Source organism: Orussus abietinus, unplaced genomic scaffold (genome assembly GCF_000612105.2).
Source record: "Orussus abietinus isolate OABI.00-Male unplaced genomic scaffold, Oabi_2.0 scaffold204, whole genome shotgun sequence".
Taxonomy (NCBI): Eukaryota; Metazoa; Arthropoda; class Insecta; order Hymenoptera; family Orussidae; genus Orussus; species Orussus abietinus.
Genome location: NW_019394422.1, coordinates 78,669 through 103,098, shown reverse-complemented (window position 1 = coordinate 103,098; position 24,430 = coordinate 78,669). Strand labels below are relative to the sequence as shown.

Here is a 24,430-nt window from a genome sequence, read left to right as displayed (position 1 = left end):
TTTTTTTGGTTCTTGTCCGAGATAAGTATACCATTTTTTATCGAAAAAAGAAATTTCATGAGCAGCGCGTTATTCCTTAGAGCCTCCAGAATCACGTGTTGAAATTTCAGATTATTCGGTGCACCCAGTTTGGAGAAAAGTTTTATAAATATTTTCACTTTTTCTTATATATGTATCGCACTTACATATCACCTTAAGGTGTAATGAAAGTGTCATATATACGTACCAAAAGTCAACATATTTATAAAACTTTTCTCCGAACTCGGTGCATCAAATAATTTTAAACTTTAGCACGTGATTATACCCCATGAAAGAGCGTAATGCTCGTGAAATTTCATTTTTCAGAAAAAAATGTGACTGGTTCCAGTCTAATCTAAATAAAAAGATTTTTTTTGTTGAAAAATGAAATTTCACGAGCATCGCGTTCTTCCTTGGGGCCTTCCTAATCACGTGCTGAAGTTTCAAACATTTGGTGCACCTAGTTTAGAGAAACGTATTATAAATATTTTCGCGTTTTATGTATATAGAATGACGCTTTCACATCCCCTTAAGGAGATATATACGTACCAAAACGTCAACATATTTATAAAACTTTTATCCAAACTGGGTACATCGAATTATCTGAAACTCTAAAACGTGATTATGGAGGGTCTAAGGAAGAACGCGATGCTCATGAAATTTCATTAAAAAAAAATAAAATATATGTTCCTGGTTCTAGTCCGGGATAAATAAAGAAATTTTTGTTTCAAACATGAAATTTCACGAGCATCGAGGTTGCCCTTAGGGCCTCATTAATCACGTGCTGAACTTATAATTGAGATGGTGCAGTTTGGAGATGAGTTTCATAAATATTTTCACGTTTTATGTGTATAGAATGACCCTTTCGTATCACTTTAATGACACGCATAACGCAAGTTTTTACACTTTACGTACATCTCATCATTGTTTCGAATCGATTTACAAGCGCTTTATCACTTATTTAAGTGGACCTACTTATGGTAAGATAGTATACATAACTTTAAGGGATTCGACTCGGAAAGTAAAATGATTTTCTTTTACATCTAATTGATATTTACAGTCATCTAGTTTTTTACTGACAACACAATTTGCGTAAACGGTTTAGTTATTTTAATTTAATTTCAATTCGTTATCTAAGTAGCCAATCAGCGGCTGTGCTTCTGGCGATCGTGTAGTTCATAATCATTAAGATGATATGAAAGGATCATTCTATATATATGAAACTTCAAAATATTTATGAAACTTCTTAGAGCTGGATGCATCGAATAGTTAGCAACTTCAACATGTAATTATGAAGGCCCTAAGGAAGAATGTGGTGTTCATGAAGTTTCATTTTTGATATGAAACATTTTTTTTATTTATCCCAAACTACACCAACACATTTTTTTTTTCATGAAATTTCATGCCCACCACGTTTGTTCCTAGTGCCTTTGTAATCACGTGCCGAAGTTCATCACGATTCGGTACACTCAGTTTGGAGAAAAGTTTTTTTTAAATATTTTCTCGTTTTATATGTATAAAATGACCCTTTCATAATATTACATAACATAATTTCTTAATATCAGAAACTTTTAGTATTGATCCTAGTATTCATTTTTCCCTGTTTCATTATTTTTATTGATTTTTATTCATCACTTGACTATTAATCATTTAATTTATAGTTATGAATAGTGGATTAGTGTTGCATACATTTTCTATGGCGTTGTATCTCCTTATACTATTTAGCGATCTCAAATTTTCGCTGATTTAACGATGCGAGCGCTACTTGCGGAAAACGAGAGAATTCCAGTCTACGTCACGAAAACATTTCCTATCGGCGTATATTATTTAAAATGCTTTTAATTTTGCAATCAAGGTACGCAAAGCGAAACGATAATCCGCGCATAATATACAGAATGTGATTTTTTTAACGCGACAAAGACTAAAAATTTCATCGAGGTGGCGCTCTTGGCGCTAGATCGGAAAAAATCTGAAGTTCTTGGACCTCTAAAGTAGGGACGATTTCAATAAATAGCGTTAGATGTGCTTATACTACTTATTGGGGTATATACACGTAGATAACCACGTATATTACACGAAGTATTAAACCTACCCAAATCTGACTATCATAGAAAAATCTAATGTTAGAAGTTACATGCGAATGTACATATTTGACTTGTATATATGTATATAAATAGATATATATCGAGTGGCAGGCCGGCTGTAGGAAAAGTGTATATATGTATACGCGTTTTTTGTTAAGAAACGTTTGGAATAATATATAGTTTTTGTACGCTACAACGCAAGTTTAATGAAATACAAGTACCCATTATGAGAAACTCCATTTAGCATTTAGCGGTAAGTCACACTTGAAGTCACAATTGCGAAAAATAGCCAAATAAGGAAACTCTTCAAAGAGGACTTTCTCGCACAATTTTTTTTAAAAAATCGACTGGGTTTTTTTGTACGGTAATTTTTGCGGGAGTTTTTTTGTATGGCGCAGGAAGTGCGGGTAGAAGGTTTTAAGATGAAATGAAATCCCCCCCTGAAATCAGTCGATTCGAATAACACTTTTTTTTTAGAGTATTGAATAGAACTGTCTGTAACTTTGACACATGACTTATTATTGAAAAATTATGCTGACACTTTGAAAATTACAATTTTTGGACAAAATTTTTTAACTTAGCCCGGGCAGTACGAAAATGGCGTCAAAGTCTCATATTTTGAACATTGAATAATTGGTACATGATTGATATTGAGTTAACATCTAACGACTATCTGTTTCTAATTAGAACTAGACTCTTAACTACTTACGGCTTGAATATCCAAACATTTCATTATAACAACATAATTAATCATACATAACATTTCGTCAAATAGTTATACAGGATTCTTAATTTTCTCTGTCGTGAAATGTTTGACCTAAAAAGTGAAAATCTCATTAGATCATTACAATATTAAGATATCGCCATAACATTAATTTAATGAATATAATACGAATTGTTGTTCTTACCCTATTTTCACAAGAAAACTGTATTTAAAAATATTTATTTCTGGCCGCAACGTGCCAGAATCAATCTTGAATTCACCAATCGATCAATCCGGACGTCTAACCCTATTATTTGCATATGACCCATGTGACGATGACAAGATATATCAACTGATGAAATTGTTTAAAAATTGTTACAAACAAAGTGTCGCCATCCATGAAACAATTGAAAAAGAAAGTCATACCGGCATGACGACTTTGGTCACATGTGTGTTAATAATCTTTTATTTGACTCGACTCACCAATCATTTAATTTAATCGATGATAAATAAAACACTCTTTTGGTATAAAAAGAATAGTTATCATTATCGAGCCAATTTGGCATAAAGGAACTTTATTTTGTAGTATTTGTTATTGCGAGGTTATATTACATTATTAAACATTGAAAACTGTTAAATAATTTATGCTTACGTGACATGATAAGAAAATTATATCGTTGAACTTCTAATTATAGTACATGTAAATATGAATGTAATACATATTTAAAAAATATGTATAGAGTCGAGTCCTGTTCTTTGCTTTTAACGGATTTTTTTCTTCTCGCTTTTCCTGCCTATAACCTACCACCTTTCAACAATTTTCGATTTACAAGGTATGTACCTTTATTTGAAATATTACTAGACCGGAAGTGCTAGTGATCTCGTTCTTTCATATAGCGAATAAACTCACGTGAGATGAAAGTTCGAGAAGTGAGTGCGCTCGTCAAAAATACGTAATAGACACCAAGATCTCCAAGGTATCGTTATCTATATTTTTTCCCCATAATCTTTATAGTTTCTTTTTTTAAATAAGGAAAAATGGGCTGTCCATCTTCATCCAGCAGGTCGCAGAACTTTACATCGGTTAAAACATCAAAACCTGCACTAACGGCCAATCTCCACGAAATGTCTCCTGTGAATGCGGCCACCGACGCAGGGACGCCATATTCCAGAGCAACGTCATCTCTGCAAAAAAGTAACATGAATTCTTATCAACCATTTCGACTGTTACATACTTCATGGTGCTCTTTCGTATCGTTTGACCCTGAAAAGTAAAAATCACGTTTACGTAACGAAGAATTTACTTTTGCTTATCGGTGTTACAGTCATTCGCAATTCGATTATCCGATCTACAGTGTTAAGGTGAAGTGAAACAGGTCAAGAAACTTGATCGACGTCGGTAAAGAAGATTCTTCTAAATACCAACGTTGCCGACGTTCGTTTTTATATTGACAACTGTGCTGAATTATATTGGGTATTGTACTAAATTGCATAATCCATATATCGTACATAATCCATATTTCATACAATAATTATGAAATTTTATTTGGGATTTCGACAGTTTTACATCAGTCTCTTTTACATTACTTTGCCGAAATTACACATGGAACGCTTCAGTTCGCATTATTCTCAACGTAGACTGTAAAAGACACCAACGTAAATATAAATGTCGGTAACGGGACGCGCCAGTTTATGTTACCACTTGAGTATTTATAATTATTATTTTTTTATAATAATTAAAATCGCGTTGCCACCAAAAAGGGTATAGATGGAAATAACTTTATCTACGTCGATTAAATTTCTCAGCGCCTTTCATATCACCTTAAGGTGAAGTGAAACACGTCGAGGAACTTGATCGACGTCGATAAAGAAAATTTTTCTAAATACCTACGTTGCCGACGTTCGATTTTATATTCACAGCTGTGTCGAATTACATTGGGTATTGTACCAAATGGCATACTCCACCTCTCGTTTTCGTACAATAATTATGAAGAAATCGAAGTTAAACTCCAGAAATCCTCTGGATTCATGCTTTCTGAGGTTCTAATTGACTGTAAACGGATCCCCTGCGCCATCTGTGATTTCCATATCAACTCAATTTTCATTCCGAGACCTCGTATTACCATCGTTTTAGCATAGAAGCGCGTAAGACACTTTTTTTTGGCACTCATCCCGTTTAAATGCGAGTTTCTCGCTTACCAGAGTGTTCTATATTTTACATTTGTCCTGGGGGTCTATTACGTAAAGCAATTTGAGTGAAGATGTGAAAAATGAGTAGCTGACGGTATTACGCAACGTTTTTAGTGGTGAAAATGCGAGGCCATTCGTGTGAACTGGCTCGGCACAAATTGTTTACCGAAATAGTGAAACGTATAAGAAAAGATAGAAAAATAAGCGCCATCTTCCACGGATTGTGACACCAAAATTCAAAATGGAAAATCTGCTGGGTGTTTTGATTTTTGGCAACAATCGTATTCGGGGACGTAATAATAACCTTATTAGAAGAAGAAAGGAATTACGTGATGCCTGAGACCCGTTTTCGTGAGAAGAAAGAGAATTTACTAGGATGTACAGGTTAGTGTTTGTTATTACGAGGTTATATTACATTATTAAACATTGAGAACTGTTAAATAATTCTTGCTTACATATGATAAGAAAATTATATCGTTGAACTTCTAATAATACATATTTAAAAAATATGAATAGACTCGAGTCGTCTTCTTTACTTTTAACGGCTTTCAATTTTCCCGCCTTTTCTGTCTATACCCACACCTATCAACAATGTTCGATTTACAAGGTATATACCTTTACTTGCAATATTACTAGATCGGAAGTGCTAGTGACCTCGTTCTTTCATACAGCGAATACGTGATTCGACGAATAAACCCACGTGAGATGAAAGTGTGAGAAGTGAGCTCTCTCGTCAAAAATACGTAATAAACGCCCAGACCCTTCCGTTCCTCATGTTAGAGCCTCCGATAATTATATATCGATCGAAATATGAGAGCGCGACGCCATCTTGGTTTTGGTCGGGGCTACGTTAAAGTTTTTTTTTGTCAAAAATGTATCTTTACTTGCAATATTACTAGACCGGAAGTGCTAGTGATTTCGTTCTTTCATATAGCCAATACGTGATTCGGCGAATAAACCCACGTGAGATGAAAGTGTGAGAAGTGAGCTCTCTCGTCAAAAATACGTAATAAACGCCCTGACCCTCTCGTTCCTCATGTTAGAGCCTTCGATAATTGTATATCGATCGAAATATGAGAGCGCGACGCCATCTTGGTTTTGGTCGGGGCTAAGTTAAAAAGTTTTTTTTTTTTAATCTAACTTTAGAAAGTGTCAGGATAATTCCTAGGTGCTCTCGAGTCGTGTGTCAAAGTTTCAGACGACTCTTGAAAAAAGTATTAATATTAAAAATAGTAATATTTTATTCGTACGATTTGAGGGGTTTTCACTTCACCTTAACGCGAGTTATGTGTGACGGGCTTTCATAAATATTAGCAACGTTTTTGAGACATATACAAGACAAACAAATAACATTATTACAACGGCGTGTGGGTGTACTGCATCATCGCGACCTGAAAATTTGCAGATAGAAAATATTTATATAATCTCTACATTTGCAGATAGAAAAAGAATTAAATATTATAAGATAACAAATTTACCTGAGTGTAAATAAATGTTTCCCAATACCGTCTCCCCTAAAGTCCGGAACCGTGCTTAGGCCGTATCCACATAAATACGTTTTTGTGCCATATCGCTCTTTAATGTTAACGTTGTCTTTCAATCGTTCGATTGAAAAAAATATATTTTTTATCTCCTTCGTCTTGAACTGTAATCATGACCAACAAAACATCAATATAACAGTTGTTACACTGAAATTATTAGTATCACATGAGTGTTAGGGAAATTGTTTATACGATATTTTGCATCGAATAAATTAGTATTGAACGTTTTAAGGTGGTATGAAAGTCTCGTTTATGAAACTTATTTCCAAACTGTGTATACCGAATCGTTTTAACCTTACAATGTGAATATAGAAGCTATGAGGAAGGTCCTGACGCCCACGGAATTTGTTTATAACTGTTTTCAACATTTTTTTAATAAGAAACGTAATTTCGCGAGTTTCAAAACCTACCTTAGGGTCTCCTTATTCATGTGGTAAAATTTTAAACAAATTGCTACACCCAATTCGGAGAATACTGAAATGCCACTTTCACATCCCTTAAGGTGAAGTGAAACCCCCTTCAAATCAGTCGATTCGAATACAACACTTTTTTTTAAGGGTGTTACACCAAATTGTCCGAAACTTTGACACATCACTCTTAGGGTGAAGTGAAACCCCCTTCAAATCAGTCGATTCGAATACAACACTTTTTTTTAAGGGTCTAATACCCATCAAACTGTCCGAAACTTTGACACATCATTCCTGATCATGTAAGAATTGTCCTGGCGCATTCAAAATTTGGATTTTTTAAAAAAATTTCTTAACTTAGCCCAGACCAGAACCAAAATGGCGTCGAGCTCTCATATTTCGATCAATATATAATTATCGAAGGCTCCGATATGAGAAACGAAAGGATCAGGACAATTTTGCGACAATTTAGAACACTCTGGTAATCGATAAACTCGCATTTGAACGGGATAAAGGCAAAAAAAGTGTTGTATGCGCTTCTATGCCGAAACGATGGTAATACGAGGTCTCGGCGTGAAAATTTAATTGACCTGGAAATCACAGATGGCGCAAGGGGTCCCTCTGCAGTCAATTAGGGCCCCAGAAAACGTGAATTCAGAGGATTTCTGATGTTTTACTTCGATTTCTTGATATTTATTGTACGAAAACGACAGATGGAGTATGCCATTTGGTACAATATCCAAAATAATTCGACCCAGCTGTCGATATAAAAACGAACGTCGCCAACGTAGGCATTTAGAAAAATCTTCCTTATCGACGTCGATCAAGTTCCTCGACGTGTTTCACTTCACCTTAATAATGTTTTCAAAGAGTGTACTTAAAAAACACATACCGGAATTTTCTTCTTCATCTCGTTATCCTCCTCAGATGCGACATATTGAATGTTAACACCTACTATTAGTGGTTTCCCACCTTTTGGATCTTCGACGAAAGCTCCCACGGAAATATCTTGTTCGAGTCCAAAACGCCAAACGGTACAATAATCCTCCAAAAAAACTGGAGCATCGATGACATCTGAAATAATGCGATATGGTTTTTAATGCATTCTTTTCCAACAAATAAATGTTCATATGCACATTATAGAAAAGCGATACGCAACATTGAAAAGAGGACTCACTGAAACTTTTGGCAACCGTTTCATCTTTAGAATAAAGTTCGCTCATATGAGAAATGACGTCATCGTATCTGTCTTTTGGTATATCTTGAATGGACACTTTCAAGGGTTTACCATTTTGAGTAAATTTTTTACTTTCAATCACCCTCCAGACTTTTAGCGGCCCTGCCGGCCGTTTCCAGGTTAAGGCTAATTGCTTGGATGCGTTGTTTCTTATTTCGACTGTAAAAGAAAATAGAGTTAAATGGTCATAATGGATTAAGGCGAAGTGAAACAGGTGGAGGGACTTGATCGACGTCGATAAAGAAAATTTTTCTAAATACCTACGTTGCCGACGTTCGTTTCTATATTGACAGCTGTTTCGAATTATATTGGATATTGTATCAAATGGCATACTCCACCTGTCGTTTTCATACAATAAATATCAAGAAATCGAAGTAAAACTCCAGAAATCCTCTGGATTCGTGCTTTCTGGGGCCTTAATTGACTGCAGAGGGACCCCCTGCGCCATCTGTGATTTCCAGGTTAACTACATATTCACTCCGAGAAACTAACCTATCGGATGCCACTTCCATACCCCCTTAAGACGAAATGAAACACGTCAAGGAACTTGATCGACGTCGATAAAGAACATTTTTCTAAATACCTACGTTGTCGACGTTCGTTTTTATATTGATAGCTGGGTCGAATTATGTTGGGTATTGTATCAAATGGCATACTCCACCTCTCGTTTTCGTACAAAAAATATCAAGAAATCGAAGTAAAACTCCAGAAACCCTCTGGATTCGTGCTTTCTGAGGCTCTAATTGACTGCAGAGGGACCCCCTGCATCATCTGTGATTTCCAGGTTAACTACATATTCACTATGAGAAACTAACCTATCGGATGCCACTTCCATATCCCCTTAAGGCGAAATGAAACACGTCAAGGAACTTGACCGACGTCGATAAAGAAAATTTTTCTAAATACCTACGTTGCCGACGTTCGTTTTTATATCGATAGCTGGGTCGAATTATGTTGGGTATTGTACCAAATGGCATACTCCACCTCTCGTTTTCATACAATAATTATAAAGGAATCGAAGTAAAATTCAAGAAATTCACTGGATTCATGATTTCTGATGTCCTAATTGACTGCAGAGGGACCCCCTGCGCCATCTGTGATTTCCAGGTCAATTAAATCTTCACTCCGAGACCTCGTATTCCCATCGTTTTAGCATAGAAGCGCATACAACACTTTTTTTCCCTTTATCCCGTTCAAATGCGAGTTTATCGATTACCAGAGTGTTCTAAATTGTTGTAAAATTGTTCTGACCCTTTCGTATCTCATATCAGAGCCTTCAATAATTGCAGATTGATCGAAATATGAGAGCTCGACGCCATTTTGGTTCTGGTCTGGGCTAAGTTGAAACATTTTTTCCAAAAATCAAAATTTGGAATGTGTCAGGACAATTCTTAGATGGTCACGAGTGATGTGTCAAAATTTTGGACAGTTTGGTCCAATACAACAGCTCGGAATCACGGCTCCCCGTCAAGGAGGAAACCTGTCCGATAACAAACTATATTTGGGAAACGTTATCTGGAGCGTCGATAGCCCATCCGCGTTAATCATTAGTATAAATTTAATCTTTTATAATCGCTCGAGTCAAGGCCCACGGAAACTCGAGGTCCTTCCCACGCGTACCGAAGGACCCAAGCCACCCTCGAAAGGGGGGCAATAAAACTTACGAGTCCGAGCATTCTCAAAGGGTCTCTTTTCGAGGATTTTCGCCGAAGGTCCGAGATGACGTCTGGCGAACAGATTTTTTGACTTTCTAAAAATTCCGAAGCCCGCTTCTGGCGACCAGACGCCACTCGAGGGTTTTTTCCGCGAATCCGCGGCCTACGTGACCGGCCGGCTTCGCGGGTGCCTTCGAGGGCGGAAACCCTTCGGGAATTTTTCTCTGCCAATGAGAATGCTCGACTCAAGGTCCGACTTCCTCCCTCCACCGAGTTGGAGGGAGAACTATGCATTCGGATATTTTTTAAGATTTTTGGTAAAAANATATTTCAAATGTCTGTTCAATATTTACAAAATGTACGATATTCGTTAAATGTATATAAAATATAGGACAAATATTTTGTGCTGCTAGTGTTTTTATATTTACCATTTGATTGCTGCTCCTGAGGCAAATACATAGACCTGAAACACAAATTCCACATGAAGCATCGAAGTCTCCAACTCGCCGATTTTGTTTAGTACAATTTTTTTTAAATTTACGTTATATGTTTATGTTTAAATCGACTAATTATACGAAGTCGATTCCCCACGAATGCCATTTGTATTTTCGAGCAAGAAATCCGTGCGAGGAGTCCAAAAAACGATGATGTACTGTCCTAAAGTCTAAAGGTAATGCAATTATCTAAACTGTTGAGTTTATGCGCTTCTACGATTAGTAGATAAGATTAATTTAAAAAAACACTCATGTACGGAGTCATTGCACGAGCATGTGGCTTTTTCGTATGGAATTATTTTAATTTAAACTTCACCGAAATAAATTTCACGTGTTTCTAGTGATTATTTCAAGGTATTTCTTATCTGGTAAGAATTCTAAACAATTTATTCACTAGCTGGCCAAATTATTATTAGCACACAGGATTGAGTAATTTCGCGTGTTTCAAGGTTTTTCACGTATATTTCGTAAACCATGCAGTTTACCGTGGATAATCGTAGAAATTCAGTAAATTATGTTTACAATATAAAGGATACCGTAAATGTTCGATATATGTTAGGTTATAATCAGACGGCATAAAATATTCATAGAATATAGAAAAGAAGTTGGAAAATATTCCTCGTGTATATTCCAATGTCGAATATACACGAGGAATATTTTCCAACTTCTTTTCTATATTCTATGAATATTTTATGCTATCTGGGTAGGGCCACTTTTGATTTCTTAAGCGAATAGTGCCCTAGTAGCATAGAATAATTTCTAAATATTTCTTTGTAATCTTTGCTAAATATCTCAAGCGACAGATTTATTTAAGATGTCTCATGTCGTCAACNGATCTCAGGTTCTACCTCCGGACATGTTTGGGTGGAACTTTGCACGTGTAACTGAAATATATTAGAAAATATTGTATTAATGAGTTGGAAAAATATGTGTTGATATGTTAAAATAAGATTTATGAAATAGGGATTTTTTAGAGAGACTTTGCACATGCTTCTCGACTGTATATAATATCGCGCTCCAAAGGAAAGCTGGAGACGTCGTGGTGGGGACATCGGGAATGGAGGGGAAAATTCCGCACGCTGGATTTTTCCCCTCTTCTGACAAAACTGGCCAAGCGGACTGGTGAGGTTGGGCGCTTCTATCATTGGTAGATATGATTGATCTTAATACAGACCCTTGTCGTCAACCGTACCATTATTATTGTACTTGTACACTGATGGACATGAATGCGTTTTCATCGTGCACGTACAGTAACGGGTCTTATATGCACCCGAGTAGCTGCATCGCCTGAGAAGAGTTTTGCCACCTGGCGGCGTTGTCGGAACTAATGGGATAAACCAGTGTTTCTGCAATCACACAGGCAGGTTTAGAATAACCTTCCTATAATATCTGGTTACAGCTCCCAGATATACCTTCCATTTTCTTGTGCGTATTGTAACCTCTTCATGTAGTTAATATTAATATTCCAAATGGTGATCACCCTTGCACCTTTCAGGTGCTGCGCCATGGATACAGTACCTATTCGCAAGGTTACATTTCCCATTCCATGTGGTCAATTTTCTCATTTATGTGCTTTTACTTCCCACAGTATTTTAACCATGTCACTATAGTAATTTTAACCAAATCATTTTATCCTCCGAGTACGTCTACCGGGTAAATTGTACACATTTTATTATAACAAAAACATCTTATCGCTAGCAATTGACAGAGAGACTCCGGCATCGAAACCCTCTTGTGACGCTTGCACACATCACAACCGGGGCAATGCATCACAATATTTCGTCTATAATATGCGATGATCCATATAAAATCTATAAAATCGATCCAATGCGGGTTTTTGAAATGCGATGCGTTGCGATGCACCCCGGCATAATGTGTGCGAATCTTCGCAATACAAATAATTCCACTGAGAATTAATAGACAAAACTCATGTATTTTTAAATTCATGAGTATGTGAGTACAATCGATATAAAATTATAAAAAATATTCGTAACATCACGCAAGACTTACGTATCTACTAAACTACCTTAAAGTACTACACCTACATTTTATATTCGCGTTACATGATTCGCCGTTAATGCATATGGTACGAACATATATCGAAATTAATTATTAACGGCCTTTAATATACTGTTTTGTAGCACCACACGAGTCACAGGAGCATCCAGTCGGCACTATTATGCGTTTAGAAACGATATTTCCATCCTCGCAGACCAACCTTACGACAATGGGCATGTAGTCCACCGGTTTGCAACATTTGCATTCGATTTCTTGACGCCCATGGACTGCAACAAAACAAAATTCATAGTTAATTAAAAGACCAATTTTTACAGAGTGTTCTAAATTGCCGTACAATTGTCCTAACCCTTTAATTTCTCATATAAAAGCCTTCGATAATTGTATATCGATCGAAATATGAAAGCACGACGCTATTTTGGTTCTGCTCTGGGCTAAGTAAACAAGTTTTTTTCAACAATCCAAATTGTGAAAGTGTTAGGATAATTCCTAGGTGCTCACAAGTCATGTGTCAAAATTTCACAGTTCGATCCAATACCCTTAAAAAAACACACCTTAACATCCTTTTGTATGTACACTTTTCTAAGTGTTAAATGACAATTGCTTTGTCGTATTATTCCATTATTAAATTTACAAATGAAAGTCTAATTTGAAATTAAAAGTTATTCTAATAGCTGATCTTCTCATCTTGTCTCGTTGGCCAAACTGTACTACGTATGGCCATTACGTATACAAAATGTACTTTTAGGATGATTAATCCAATACGAGTCAATGCAATGAAATGATACTCCATAGATATGGCAGAATTTGTTACCAACTAAAGTCGGCGCTCGTAACGAAAGGGTTAAAGGAGTTTTTAAACTTTCTTTCAAAATATAGATTGTCAATAATTACCCATGTTAAAGTGTGACGTAGAAGCGCAAGTGCCTTGACATTCCGTAAAGCCTTCGATGGGCTCCACATTTTTACACCAACCATGGGTGCCTCGTCTCTCCATAAGAATACCAATTGTGCCGATAGGCTCCAATACTTCGGCAGCACAATTCACTACAAACAAATACCAAATTGATTAATCTCCTAAATAAATAAATTCCTCATTAAAAACTGGAGAATGATGTTAAAGCTTTGCTTTATAAACCAATTCTAACAAATTATAATACATTTTAAGTTGTATTCATCTTTTTGCCACTTAAACATCATCTTATAGTTTTCATGAACAGTTTATGAAAGAAATTAGGATTACGTTTCTGGTCGAGGATGGTCATGTTACACCTCTTGCAGCAGCCATCGTTGAAAATAGCCTTTGGAGGGCAATCGGTCACATCGGAGCATGTCGGAGAGCTGCTACTTATTGCCAACTGAAATATAAGATAACATAATATAATTAATATATGATTAATGTATACGATTAATACGAAATATAAAGTGGGGCAAAATAGACTCCTTATTGGAAAAAACTGCAGTTTTTTCATTTGATATTTACTATTTTTCTCATTATTCGTTTACCTATACATTACATATCGGTAATATGTTATAGGTTATGTTAACATCATATAACTGCAATGCTAATAAGTTCGGTAACATTGTTACGAGCATTGCAGTTATATGATATTAATGTATCCTTTAAATAACATTCGTTATATATTATGTTATTCCAGTGTTATGTAACGATAACATAGTGCTTGGTGGGTTATGATTTCGATAAAGAGACTCACTTGACCGTCTTGCTGTTTACACGAAAAGGTGGTGCAATTGTCTTCGGATGTCCAGGAAGATTCAGGTTTGTACAGAACTCCTTCGACTACGCAGAATGCCTGTTTGCACATTCCACAACATTCTTCGGACTGAACTGGTTTCTGGTACTCCCAACCCTTGTCATAAAAAAAAACGTAATTTTATGACTTTTTCAAATGCTTCTTTAATGTCTTATGAAATACTTCTTCAATGTCAGTAGTGCTTCATTTTAAACATAACTTACCAATGGACACTCTTCGGAACAGGTCTTAACCTCCTGCACTTTCGAGAGACCGTTGACTCCCTTGATACAACTTTCTGTTACACAACTGTCGTTGGGTAGTTTCCAAGATTCTCCAGGAAGGAAAAGTTTCCCATTGTGTCGACACGCTGTTTTCACAAATTCAGGACAGCATTTTCCTGGAATTGATCTTCGTTCCATCTCGAACTGTGCTTCGATCTCAGGTTCTACCTCCGGACATGTTTGGGTGGAACTTTGCACGTGTAACTGAAATATATTAGAAAATATTGTATTAATGAGTTGGAAAAATATGTGTTGATATGTTAAAATAAGATTTATGAAATAGGGATTTTTTAGAGAGACTTTGCACATGCTTCTCGACTGTATATAATATTTAGTTAAAAATTTAGATAATAAATATTAGTTACACGATTGAAAAGGTTTAAATGTTTTTTTTATATATTTGAGGATTAGAAATATATTGGTTACATGATATAATATTTAGTTACTTATTTAGTCATAGGTTAGTATAAGAAATATTATATCAATTACCTAATAGAATTTTTACTTAATTATTATCTAATTATGAATAGAAATAAATATTATATTAATTATACGATAGAACATTTTGTTATTATTTAGATATAAAGATTAGAAGACAAACAAATTAGTTAGCTTGAATTGTGAAAATATTGTGTTGAACTTACAACTCCATTGTCCGTCAGGCAGGAATAATTAACACAGAAGTCATCGGACTGCCAGGATTCACCGATTGCTTTAACTTCATCTTTGAAGATGCAGCTAACAGCAATGCACTCTCCACAGCATTTGTTCCTTTTATCAACCGATGGTTTGTATTCGTAGCCCTTTTCACAGGAAGTACTGCATTCATGAGTGATAATCTTCTTCGATACTATTCCTGTATCATTTTTGCATTCGATAGATATGCAGACATCATGTGGATTGGGATGCCATGTGTCTCCGACCTGAAAATATTTCAGCATAACGATTATATACGTTTTAATCATTTCTTTATTTAAACGTTCACAGAAGAGAAGAAAAGCTTCTTAGAAGTTGCGGTGCAATTCATAATTGACAACACATGACGAAGAGACTGTATGTTTCTGATGAATATATACTAAAGAATAGAGATTAATAAATTTTGGATGAAATTTTTATTTTCCATCGCTGAGTTAAAACACTTTCAAACTATTATCTTAAATATTTTTAATTCTCTTTTAACGAATATTCAAATACAAATTTGAGTATTTTGCAATATATGCACACTAAAAATTTCTGCATTTATAAAGAACGTTTCTCAATGTTTACAAATACCACATTTGAAATCTCCTAACTTTCAATAAATTGTTCATCGTTAAGAAATCTTTAAAGGTCATCGTCCTATTAAAAAATAATTCTTCGCTAGAAATCACATGTACCATTTATTTGTTTCAAAGTTCTACTAAAAATAATTGAATGAACCTTCATTAGAAAGCATGGAAACATTGCTCATTGAAATTTTGAAATTCCATTGAAATAGAATTCTTTAAAGTTTTCTTATTTTGAAAGTACAAAAAGCGGCGCAATAAAATTTTGAGGTTACATTGAAAGACACATCGTTAAATTTTTCTGCTTGGAGAGCACAAAAAAACTATGCCATGACTTTTCGAATTTCATTAAAATACAATTCACTGAATATTTGTGCTTTGAAAAGCATAAAAAAACATCGTAGAAACCTTTCGCAGTTCTAGAAATAACACTAGCAATTAATAAATGAAAATGTCCTTACGTTATAAACTGTTCCTTGTTCTTTGCAGGCGACACGATTGTAACTTGAGCAGCACTGATCATCCAAAATGACTTCTTCGAGCACAAAATCATCGATATTCGGATGATCTTCTATTCGAGGACAATCAGTGATCAAGCATCTAGGTACAGGACCTTCACCGGAGTCTTCGCAAACACAAGTTTTACAATTTCCGTCTTTCCAGCGTTCCCCGATTCTCTTGGCCGTGACATTCTCTATGCTCGTCAGTGCATTTCCAGAAACTATATTGTAAATGCAAATGTCTTTCGGAGGTTCTGCAAAAAAGAATTATCGTATCGGTGCCTTCGATGCACTGAATCGCAGAGTAACATAACTGAAATGGAATTTTAATTTTAATCGGCCCCCTCCATAATCACGTGCTAAAGTTTAAAATGATTTCGTGCACCCAGTTAGGAAAAAAGTTTCATAAACGATTCATCCTTCAGATGCCACTTTCGTATCATCTTAAATACTTACCACACTCGTAGCGAGGACAGCAAGAGTTTGCTTCTTCTCTCTTTTTTAGGTTATAAAATTTGGGACAGTTCGGAGCTTGTGGACAAGTTTCAGGTTTGCACAGATTTACCACTTGTGGACAACATCCAGACCGATTGATTGCTCTCACGTAACCTGGCTCGAGGTTGTTCACTTCTAGGGTGACTTCCTGTCCGATCTCATCCACAGGTGGACAGTCATCGGCAGGAAGGCATTCTAACAAAAAATATATCCATAGAGCTCTTAAAATATATCAAATACAAATTACAGAGAGATGGTTAAAGTATACTTTTACACGTTGAACTCTACTTTTTCTCACTCTATAAATTATACTATAAAAATACTGATAAATCTGTAAAATAATCAACGTACGACATATAAATTTCTGGCAGCCATCGGAGTCTGTTGTCAGCTTCATAACTTGTCCGTATCCACAGGCTGGTTGTTGAGGTTCCTTGCACAACGGAGAGACAGTTATCGGTTCTGGAACTGCAAAAGAATAATTTGATTAATCCCCTCGCTCAACAGGTATTGTTTATTCTGACTGGACTATAAAAACGTTCTGAATGCAAAATTCAAAGAAGCTTTTACAGCTCAAAGTGTCTTAAAGAGCTGAATTCACTAGTACTACTCACAAATGATGCAAATTCAGTTCTTAGATGAGGTTAGGTTAGGTAAGAAGTAACATTACCGAACGTCGTTAGTCCAAAATAAAAACGAATGGATATAAATCAATTCATTTTGATAAGATGAAATCAAGAATAGAATTCACAAGTAACACGAGTTCAGTTTAGCCGTTGAATTTTCTAAAAATTTAGAAGGTTTGTTTCGAAGAATCCCCAAAATGTGGATATCGTTCGACTTCCCTCGATAAGTTAAATGAAATGATTTTCAGAAAAAGAAACTTATTCAAAAGGAATCCATTTCATAAAATCAAATCAATTTTATCGAGAAATTCATTTCTATGCTGAGTTCCTAATCTAACCTAACCTAACCTATTTACACCACTAACTTCAATACATCTCACAGCACTACGTTCAGCTCGTCAAGACGCATTGACTCACATATATATTCTTTTTACTTTTTAACGGGGTTGATTTCTTCAGTCTCAATCATATTTAATGTTAAAACATGATAAAGTTTACCACAAATGTAACTGGCACAGCACTGTTCGTCAGATCCTGGAGCAAGCACAGGCGTGGAGCGTTCATTGCAGATCGTTTCTTTAGCTGGACACTCAATTTTCTCGCAGATCACTGATTTCCTTTTGCAGCTGCAACTAGTGCACTTGTCAGGGTGCCAGACGTCGCCTTCCACATGGCCTTCATCATCGCAGGCTAGGCATTTCTTCTTCGACAAGCATGTTCCATTGTGCACAACCTCTCCTTCGGGGCAGAAACATCCTTCGGTGAGGTCCAAGGGACACGGTTTCTGTTCTTCAACGTTACTGCAAGTCTCCTTGCAGCTGGGTCGACAATAATGATACTGCAAGTCTGCAAACAATGATTAAATGTATAATAATGAAGATTACATCAATTCATGTTAATTAAGGTGAAGTGAAACACGTCGAGGAACTTGATCGACGTCGGTAAAAAAAGGTTTTCCTAAATACCTACGTTGCCAACGTTCGAAATTGTATTAATAGCTTTTTTGAACCATACTGGGTATTGTACCAAATGGCGTATTCCATATATCGTTTCTGTGCAATAATTATAAAGAAATCGAAGTAAGACTTCAGAAATACCCTTAGATTCGTGATCTTTGAAGCCCTAATTGACTGCAGAATGTCACCATGCGCCATATTTGATACGTTTTCTCCTGGAGATTTCAAATGCAGCACAGAATTGATAGAATGAAGTTACCGCCTTTTCCTTTTTAGAATCAGGGTCAACGTAGGTTGGAAAAGAAGACCACGAATACCAAATAAAGTTGTTATGCGTGGATGATTGAGATTACGTCACGGCACCCACGAAACCCTGTTTTATCGACCACGAAGATTTCGCCCTTTGAAAGTAGTTCCAATTTTTACAGAGGGGTAAAGAACGCAGAGGGCGCCAGGAGGCCGTGCCTCCCTTTCTAACAACGGCGTGAAACATCTCCTCGCTCGTCTCTGGTAACAGAAAGCAAATAGATATGTCCACTTACGTGTAGGACAATTGTAAGGACACAAGTCCGAGGTTCTCCAATCGGGACAGAGTCCGGCTTGCCTGCAACTTCTCGCATACGCGTCAAGGTCGTCGCAGAGGTCGCCTCCGGTGCACAGAGTACCTCTGCAAGTTGCCAGGAAGGGCGTGGGGTCCACTAATTGGTGGCATTTTCCGAATATCGACGGGTCCAGCAGTCTTTCGCATCCGTCCTGACCTTCTTGCAGTGGTTTACATTTTTCCTCCGGTGCACTTCCGCACTGCGTTTGGTTCAAATTTAAGGCGGGCGGTATCTCCGTCGCCATCCAACTCGATCCAAATTCGTTGACGTCGCTTGTAACCTGCAATTTGTCAAGAAACTCGTACCGTTAATAATCACAGAAGCTACATAGTATTTCTTGCAAAGTATGGAAGATACATAACAGTTTTTCCAAAAATCTAGCAAATATCTAGTAGCAGAGATGAGCGGAGAGATGTTTCACGCCATTGTTAGGAAGAAAGGCACGGCCCCCTGACGCCCTCTACGCCCTTTGCCCCTCTGGAAAAATCGGAACTACTTTCAAAGGAGCAAAATCTACGCGATCGGTAAAACAGGGTATACGTGGGTGTCGCGTCGTAATCTCAATCATCCACGCATGACAACTTTATTTGGTATTCGTGGTCTTCTTTCCCAACCTACGTTGACTCTGATACTAAAAACGAAAAGGCGGTAACTTCATTCTATCGATACTGTGCTGTATTTGAAATCTGCAGACGCGATTTTCTTTACCGATAGAGAACATCTCGCCCCTTTGAAAGCAGTTCCACTGTATTAGGAAGCCGTGCCTCCCTTTCGACATCTCCCTGCTCATCTTTCCTAGTAGTGATCTGACGACAGCACTAAAAATTCTATACTGCACAAAAAACTACTATCTACCCTGGCGGACATGAATTCGGCCTTCCCTGTAGATGGCGTTGCCAATGCACAAGAGAAAGGAATTCACATCCACTAGATTGCTTTCTCTTCTTTCGAAACAATTGCTATATCAATGAGTGCATCTCGTTAAAGTGATATGAAAGAGTCAGTCTATATATCTGAGAAGTCAAATCGTTGGGAAAGGTATTCCCCGAATAGGATGTACCGATTCGTTTCAAATTTTACCACGTGAATATGGAGGCCCTAAAGTAGGTCCTGAAACTTATGAAATTTCATTTTTCATAAAAGAATTAATTTATTTATCATGGACTAGAACCAACATCGCGGGGTCCGTGCACGTTTTCGATGTTTGACGCTTCTTGGAGACTTAGAATAAAAAATCAAGAGTTTCAAGACCTAGCTCGAATAATTTAGAATGCCGTGGGAATGGAATATTACAGAATCAGATGGGAAAATATCGAAAATACTTTCACCAATAATTGCAAGAGAATGCTGGCTTGTCTCGGAGCTAACGCGTGTTTCTAGAACAAAAATTTAGTTGCAGCTAAATGTCACAGATGGCGACGTTGGTCTTAAACAGTCGTTAGAATAATGAATTCACGGGATTTCGACAGTTTTACATCGATTTCTTCATCATTCCTTTACCGAAATGACATATGGAACGCTTCAGTTCATATAATTCTCAACGTAGACTGTAAAAGACAGCTACATGAATATAAATATCGGTAACGGGACGCGCCAGTTTGTTCCCGGTTGAGTATTCAAAATGACGTTACCACCGAAAAGGGTATACATGAGTTTTAGTTTATCGACCTCAATTACATTTCTCAACATCTTTCATATCACCTTAAGAATTTACCTTCCAATTCCTTAAGAAACTTCACTTTGTTAAGAAACTAATAAAGTACCTCTCCGTCCACTTTCCTGAAGTCATTGGTGGGACTTCCATTGCAGTCACCGCAGAGTCCCTCCATTGCACCTCCAAAAGTGTGCGAAGGAAGTCTCACTGTAAATGCGAAATTATGCCGGAAACAAATGATTTGCAATTGCACGCCTGGTAAAAGCAACGTAATGTCTTTTCCAGGAGTCTCATCGATGGCCAACCAAGGAGCTCTCCAGGGAAGTTCTTCGATCGATGAACCATCTACGATCACCACCAACTAAGACACGAAAGAAATATTTACTACAGCTTTCCATTGCACTTAATACTCATAATAAGTTAATTATTCATAACGCTTAATGTTGATATGCAACGTTTTAATAATAATATTTAATATTAATAACGAATTGACTACGGTGCAAAATATATTTCTGCTGCGCTTCGATGCAATTGTAACATTATAAAGTATCCTTGCAACGAGCGTTATATATAACGCTCAATGTTGATATGAAGTATTTTAATACTAATATATAACACTAATAATGAGTTGACTACGGTGCAAAATATATTTCTGCTGCGCTTCGATGAAATTGTAAAATTATAAAATATCTCTAAAAGATTAGTATATTTTTGTATTAATCCTTGAAACGATTGTTATAAATCAAAGAAGAAACTTACGTCCTTAATGTGCTCTCCTGTTCCCCTTCTGACTTGAACAAATTGTGATCGAAACAAAACAGTCACAGCTTCGGTGCATATTCCTTTTTCACAAGGGACGCTGCTCACCAAAATCTAGAAAGATGTGCTCCGTAAATATTTTTACACGTACTAATAGGTGCAATTCATATTTAATTGTTATAATTAATTTTTTATCTTTTAAAATCCATATAAAAATAATCATAATAAAAACAATATAAATGTTGGTAATGTTCAGTATTTATCGAAGAATGTTACCGTGCTTCTTTTTTTTTTAACTTTTTATATGCAATTGTCAATTAATATTCTTCACTTCAATAAATCCATGTAAAAGTTTGATAATTAAACTAAAGGTTATTCGTAACCCGATCATTTTACAGTAATATATATGGAATATTTTTATTAAAAGGATGACAATATTTTTTTAATATCTGAACAAAAATTCCTGTGGATATTATATGATTATTGTCCACCGGGCGCACATTTTGCGTTCCATGAATATTCCCTGTATATCTTAAATATTTGCATGCTATTCTGGGAACAACGAAATATTCGACGTGAATATTTGTAAAACATTGATAAGTTCCAGGAGTGTTATTTGAGTTCATATCAAGAAACTCGTAGTGTGGAATGATTAGCGAAACGCGCCTGCGCATTTGAACCTTATCGCTTTAAGGTGAAGTGAAACCCCCTTCAGATCAGTCGATTTGAATACAACACTTTTTTTTTAAGGGCATTGGACCAAATTGTCCGCAACTTTGACACATCACTCCTGATCATCTAAGAATTGTCCTGACACATTCAAAATTTGGATTTTTTATATAAATTTTTTAACTCAGCCCAGACCAGAACCAAAATGGCGTCGAGCTCTCATATTTCGATCGATATACAATTATTAAAGACCCTGATATGAGAATCGAAAGGGTCAGGACAATTTTACGACAATTTAGAACACTCCAGTAATCGATAAACTCGCATTTGAACGGGATAAAGGCAAAAAAAGTGTTGTGTGCGCTTCTATGCCAAAACGATGGTAATACGAGGTCTCGGAGTGAAAATTTAATTGACCAGGAAATCACAGATGGCGCAGGGGGTCCCTCTGCATTCAATTAGGGCGCCAGAAAGCACGAATCCAGAGGATTTCTGGAGTTTTACTTCGATTTCTTCATATTTATTGTACGAAAACGACAGGTGGAGTATGCCATTTGGTGCAATATCCAATATAATTCGACACAGCTGTCGATATAAGAACGAACGTCGGCAACGTAGGCATTTAGATAAATCTTCTTTATCGACGTCGATCAAGTTCCTCGACGTGTTTCACTTCACCTTAACGCTATCTGGGATATAAAAAATTCTTTGAATATCGTTCCTTACCTCGTAAGCGTGCTTCGCCGGTGTTCCCTTGACATCTTGAACGATGTCTCTTGACAACACGTAAGTACAATTCCCATGGAAAGTAAAGTTACCACCGTCGAAGTTGACGAATCTCGAGTTTCCGAGGCCGTTGCAGGTGCAATCTCTGCATTCGGCAGGTCTGACGCACTCCTCGCCATTTCTGACGGTTCCATCGGGACAGAAACAACCAGAAAAGCAGACTCCCCTCGTCAAGGGACACGGCTCGGCTTCTCTCAAGTTGTCGCAGCTGATCTCACACTTGTTCCTAAATTAAATGAAACGTAACGGTTACTTGAAACTGGTCAATCCGTTCATCAAAGGTTTTTTCAAGTTAGATGTACCGACTCGTTCCATATTTTACCACGTGAAGAAGAACTTAGCGGCGTTCACCACCAATGTGGGGACGATGAGTTCCACCGCTAGATGGCGTTAGCATCGAATTCGGTGGGAGGTAACCGAAACGTACTTTCTCGCTCGGATGAGGGAGACGCGACGCACAATGGGCGGTGTTTAGCAACAGGCAAAAATTGTGTGCATATTTTGCACGTATAGGACTCACACAGTTTTTGCCCGTTGCTAAACACCGCCCATTATGTTGTGCGTCTCCCTCATCCGAGCGAGAAAGTACGTTTTGGTTACCTCCCACCGAATTCGATGCTAATGCCATCTAGTGGTGGAAGTCATCGTCCCCACTTTGGTGGTGAACGCCGTTAAACTCTTCAAGAAGAATAATTTCCCTTTTCCATTGCTCTACCTGAAGCAATCCTTGTGCACGAAAGGCGAAGGACATCGAGCAGGACAATCGTGAACGCTTCGCCAAGAAGTCAGATCCACGTTTTGATCCGCAGCTTGGCACTCGGTGACGAAAGAAGTCAAGGTGCGACATCTACAATCCGTGGTCGAAGAATTAGACTGCAAACAGGTGCACGCGTTTTCCAAGCAACGGGAGACGAATTTCTTAACGTCCACGATGCCATCGCAGACCGCCAAGGATCTTTCTTTCACGGCGTTGCAGATCTCCCACGCCATTTCTTGAGTATGACGAGGACAGACCTAAGTTAGACAAAAAAATAATACATTACAAATACTATTGTTGCATAGCAAGTTGCTAAGAAATTACTTCAAGAATTTATTACAAAGATCTATATTGAATGTCTAATTCCTAGAAAAAAAAAAAAAAAACATTTCAAATTAAGGTTTCCTCAAATCAGCCGATTAGAATAAGACTTTTTTTTTAAGGGTATTGAATAGAACCGTCTGAAACTTTGACACATGACTGGTGAGCGACTAGGAATTATCCTGACACGTTCGAAATTTGAATTTTTTAAACAAATTTTTTAACTTAGCCCAGACCAGAACCAAAATGGCGTCGAGCTCTCATATTTCAATTGATATGCAATTATTGAAGGCTCTGATATGAGAAACGAAAGGGTTACGACAAATGTACGACAATTTAGAACACTCTGGTTTTTGCATCTTAAATAATCTACCGCTTGAGATATGTAGCAGAAATGAGAAAAAAAGATATTTATAAATTATTCCGTGCTACTAGAGATATTTGAAACCGAATGAAATCGGAAGTAAATGACGCTTGTTATCAAAACCTGCCCAATTCACCTGCAATTTGCATCTTAAATAATCTATCTCTTGAGATATGTAGCAGAAATGACAAAAAAAAATATTTATAAATTATTTTGTGATACTAGAGATATTTGAAACCGAATGAAATCCAATTCACCTGCAATTTGCATCTTAAATAATCTATCGCTTGAGA

General features: G+C 36.8%; 2 protein-coding genes across 2 annotated transcripts in view; both read right to left on the bottom strand.

Moving 5' to 3' along the window:
* Positions 1-3,788: 3,788 nt before the first annotated feature.
* Positions 3,789-10,453, bottom strand: LOC105694313. Its single transcript, XM_012414847.1, has 6 exons — positions 10,377-10,453; positions 10,264-10,298; positions 8,121-8,339; positions 7,836-8,017; positions 6,474-6,640; positions 3,789-3,990 (listed from the first exon to the last, which is right to left on the bottom strand). Exons 1-6 carry the CDS (start codon positions 10,433-10,435, stop codon positions 3,789-3,791), a joined length of 864 nt encoding a protein of 287 aa, XP_012270270.1. The 5' UTR covers positions 10,436-10,453.
* Positions 10,454-11,502: 1,049 nt separating this feature from the next.
* Positions 11,503-24,430, bottom strand: part of LOC105694312 (hemocytin) — a 42,232-nt gene continuing 29,304 nt past the window's right edge. The window contains 15 exon segments of the mRNA XM_023432255.1: positions 11,503-12,614; positions 13,240-13,392; positions 13,589-13,703; positions 14,061-14,216; positions 14,324-14,587; positions 15,028-15,306; positions 16,110-16,402; positions 16,605-16,838; positions 16,995-17,111; positions 17,768-18,115; positions 18,768-19,107; positions 20,591-20,842; positions 21,241-21,354; positions 22,636-22,921; positions 23,411-23,709. Of these exon segments, the coding sequence (XP_023288023.1) occupies positions 12,442-12,614; positions 13,240-13,392; positions 13,589-13,703; positions 14,061-14,216; positions 14,324-14,587; positions 15,028-15,306; positions 16,110-16,402; positions 16,605-16,838; positions 16,995-17,111; positions 17,768-18,115; positions 18,768-19,107; positions 20,591-20,842; positions 21,241-21,354; positions 22,636-22,921; positions 23,411-23,709 (3,423 nt within the window). The 3' untranslated portion in view covers positions 11,503-12,441.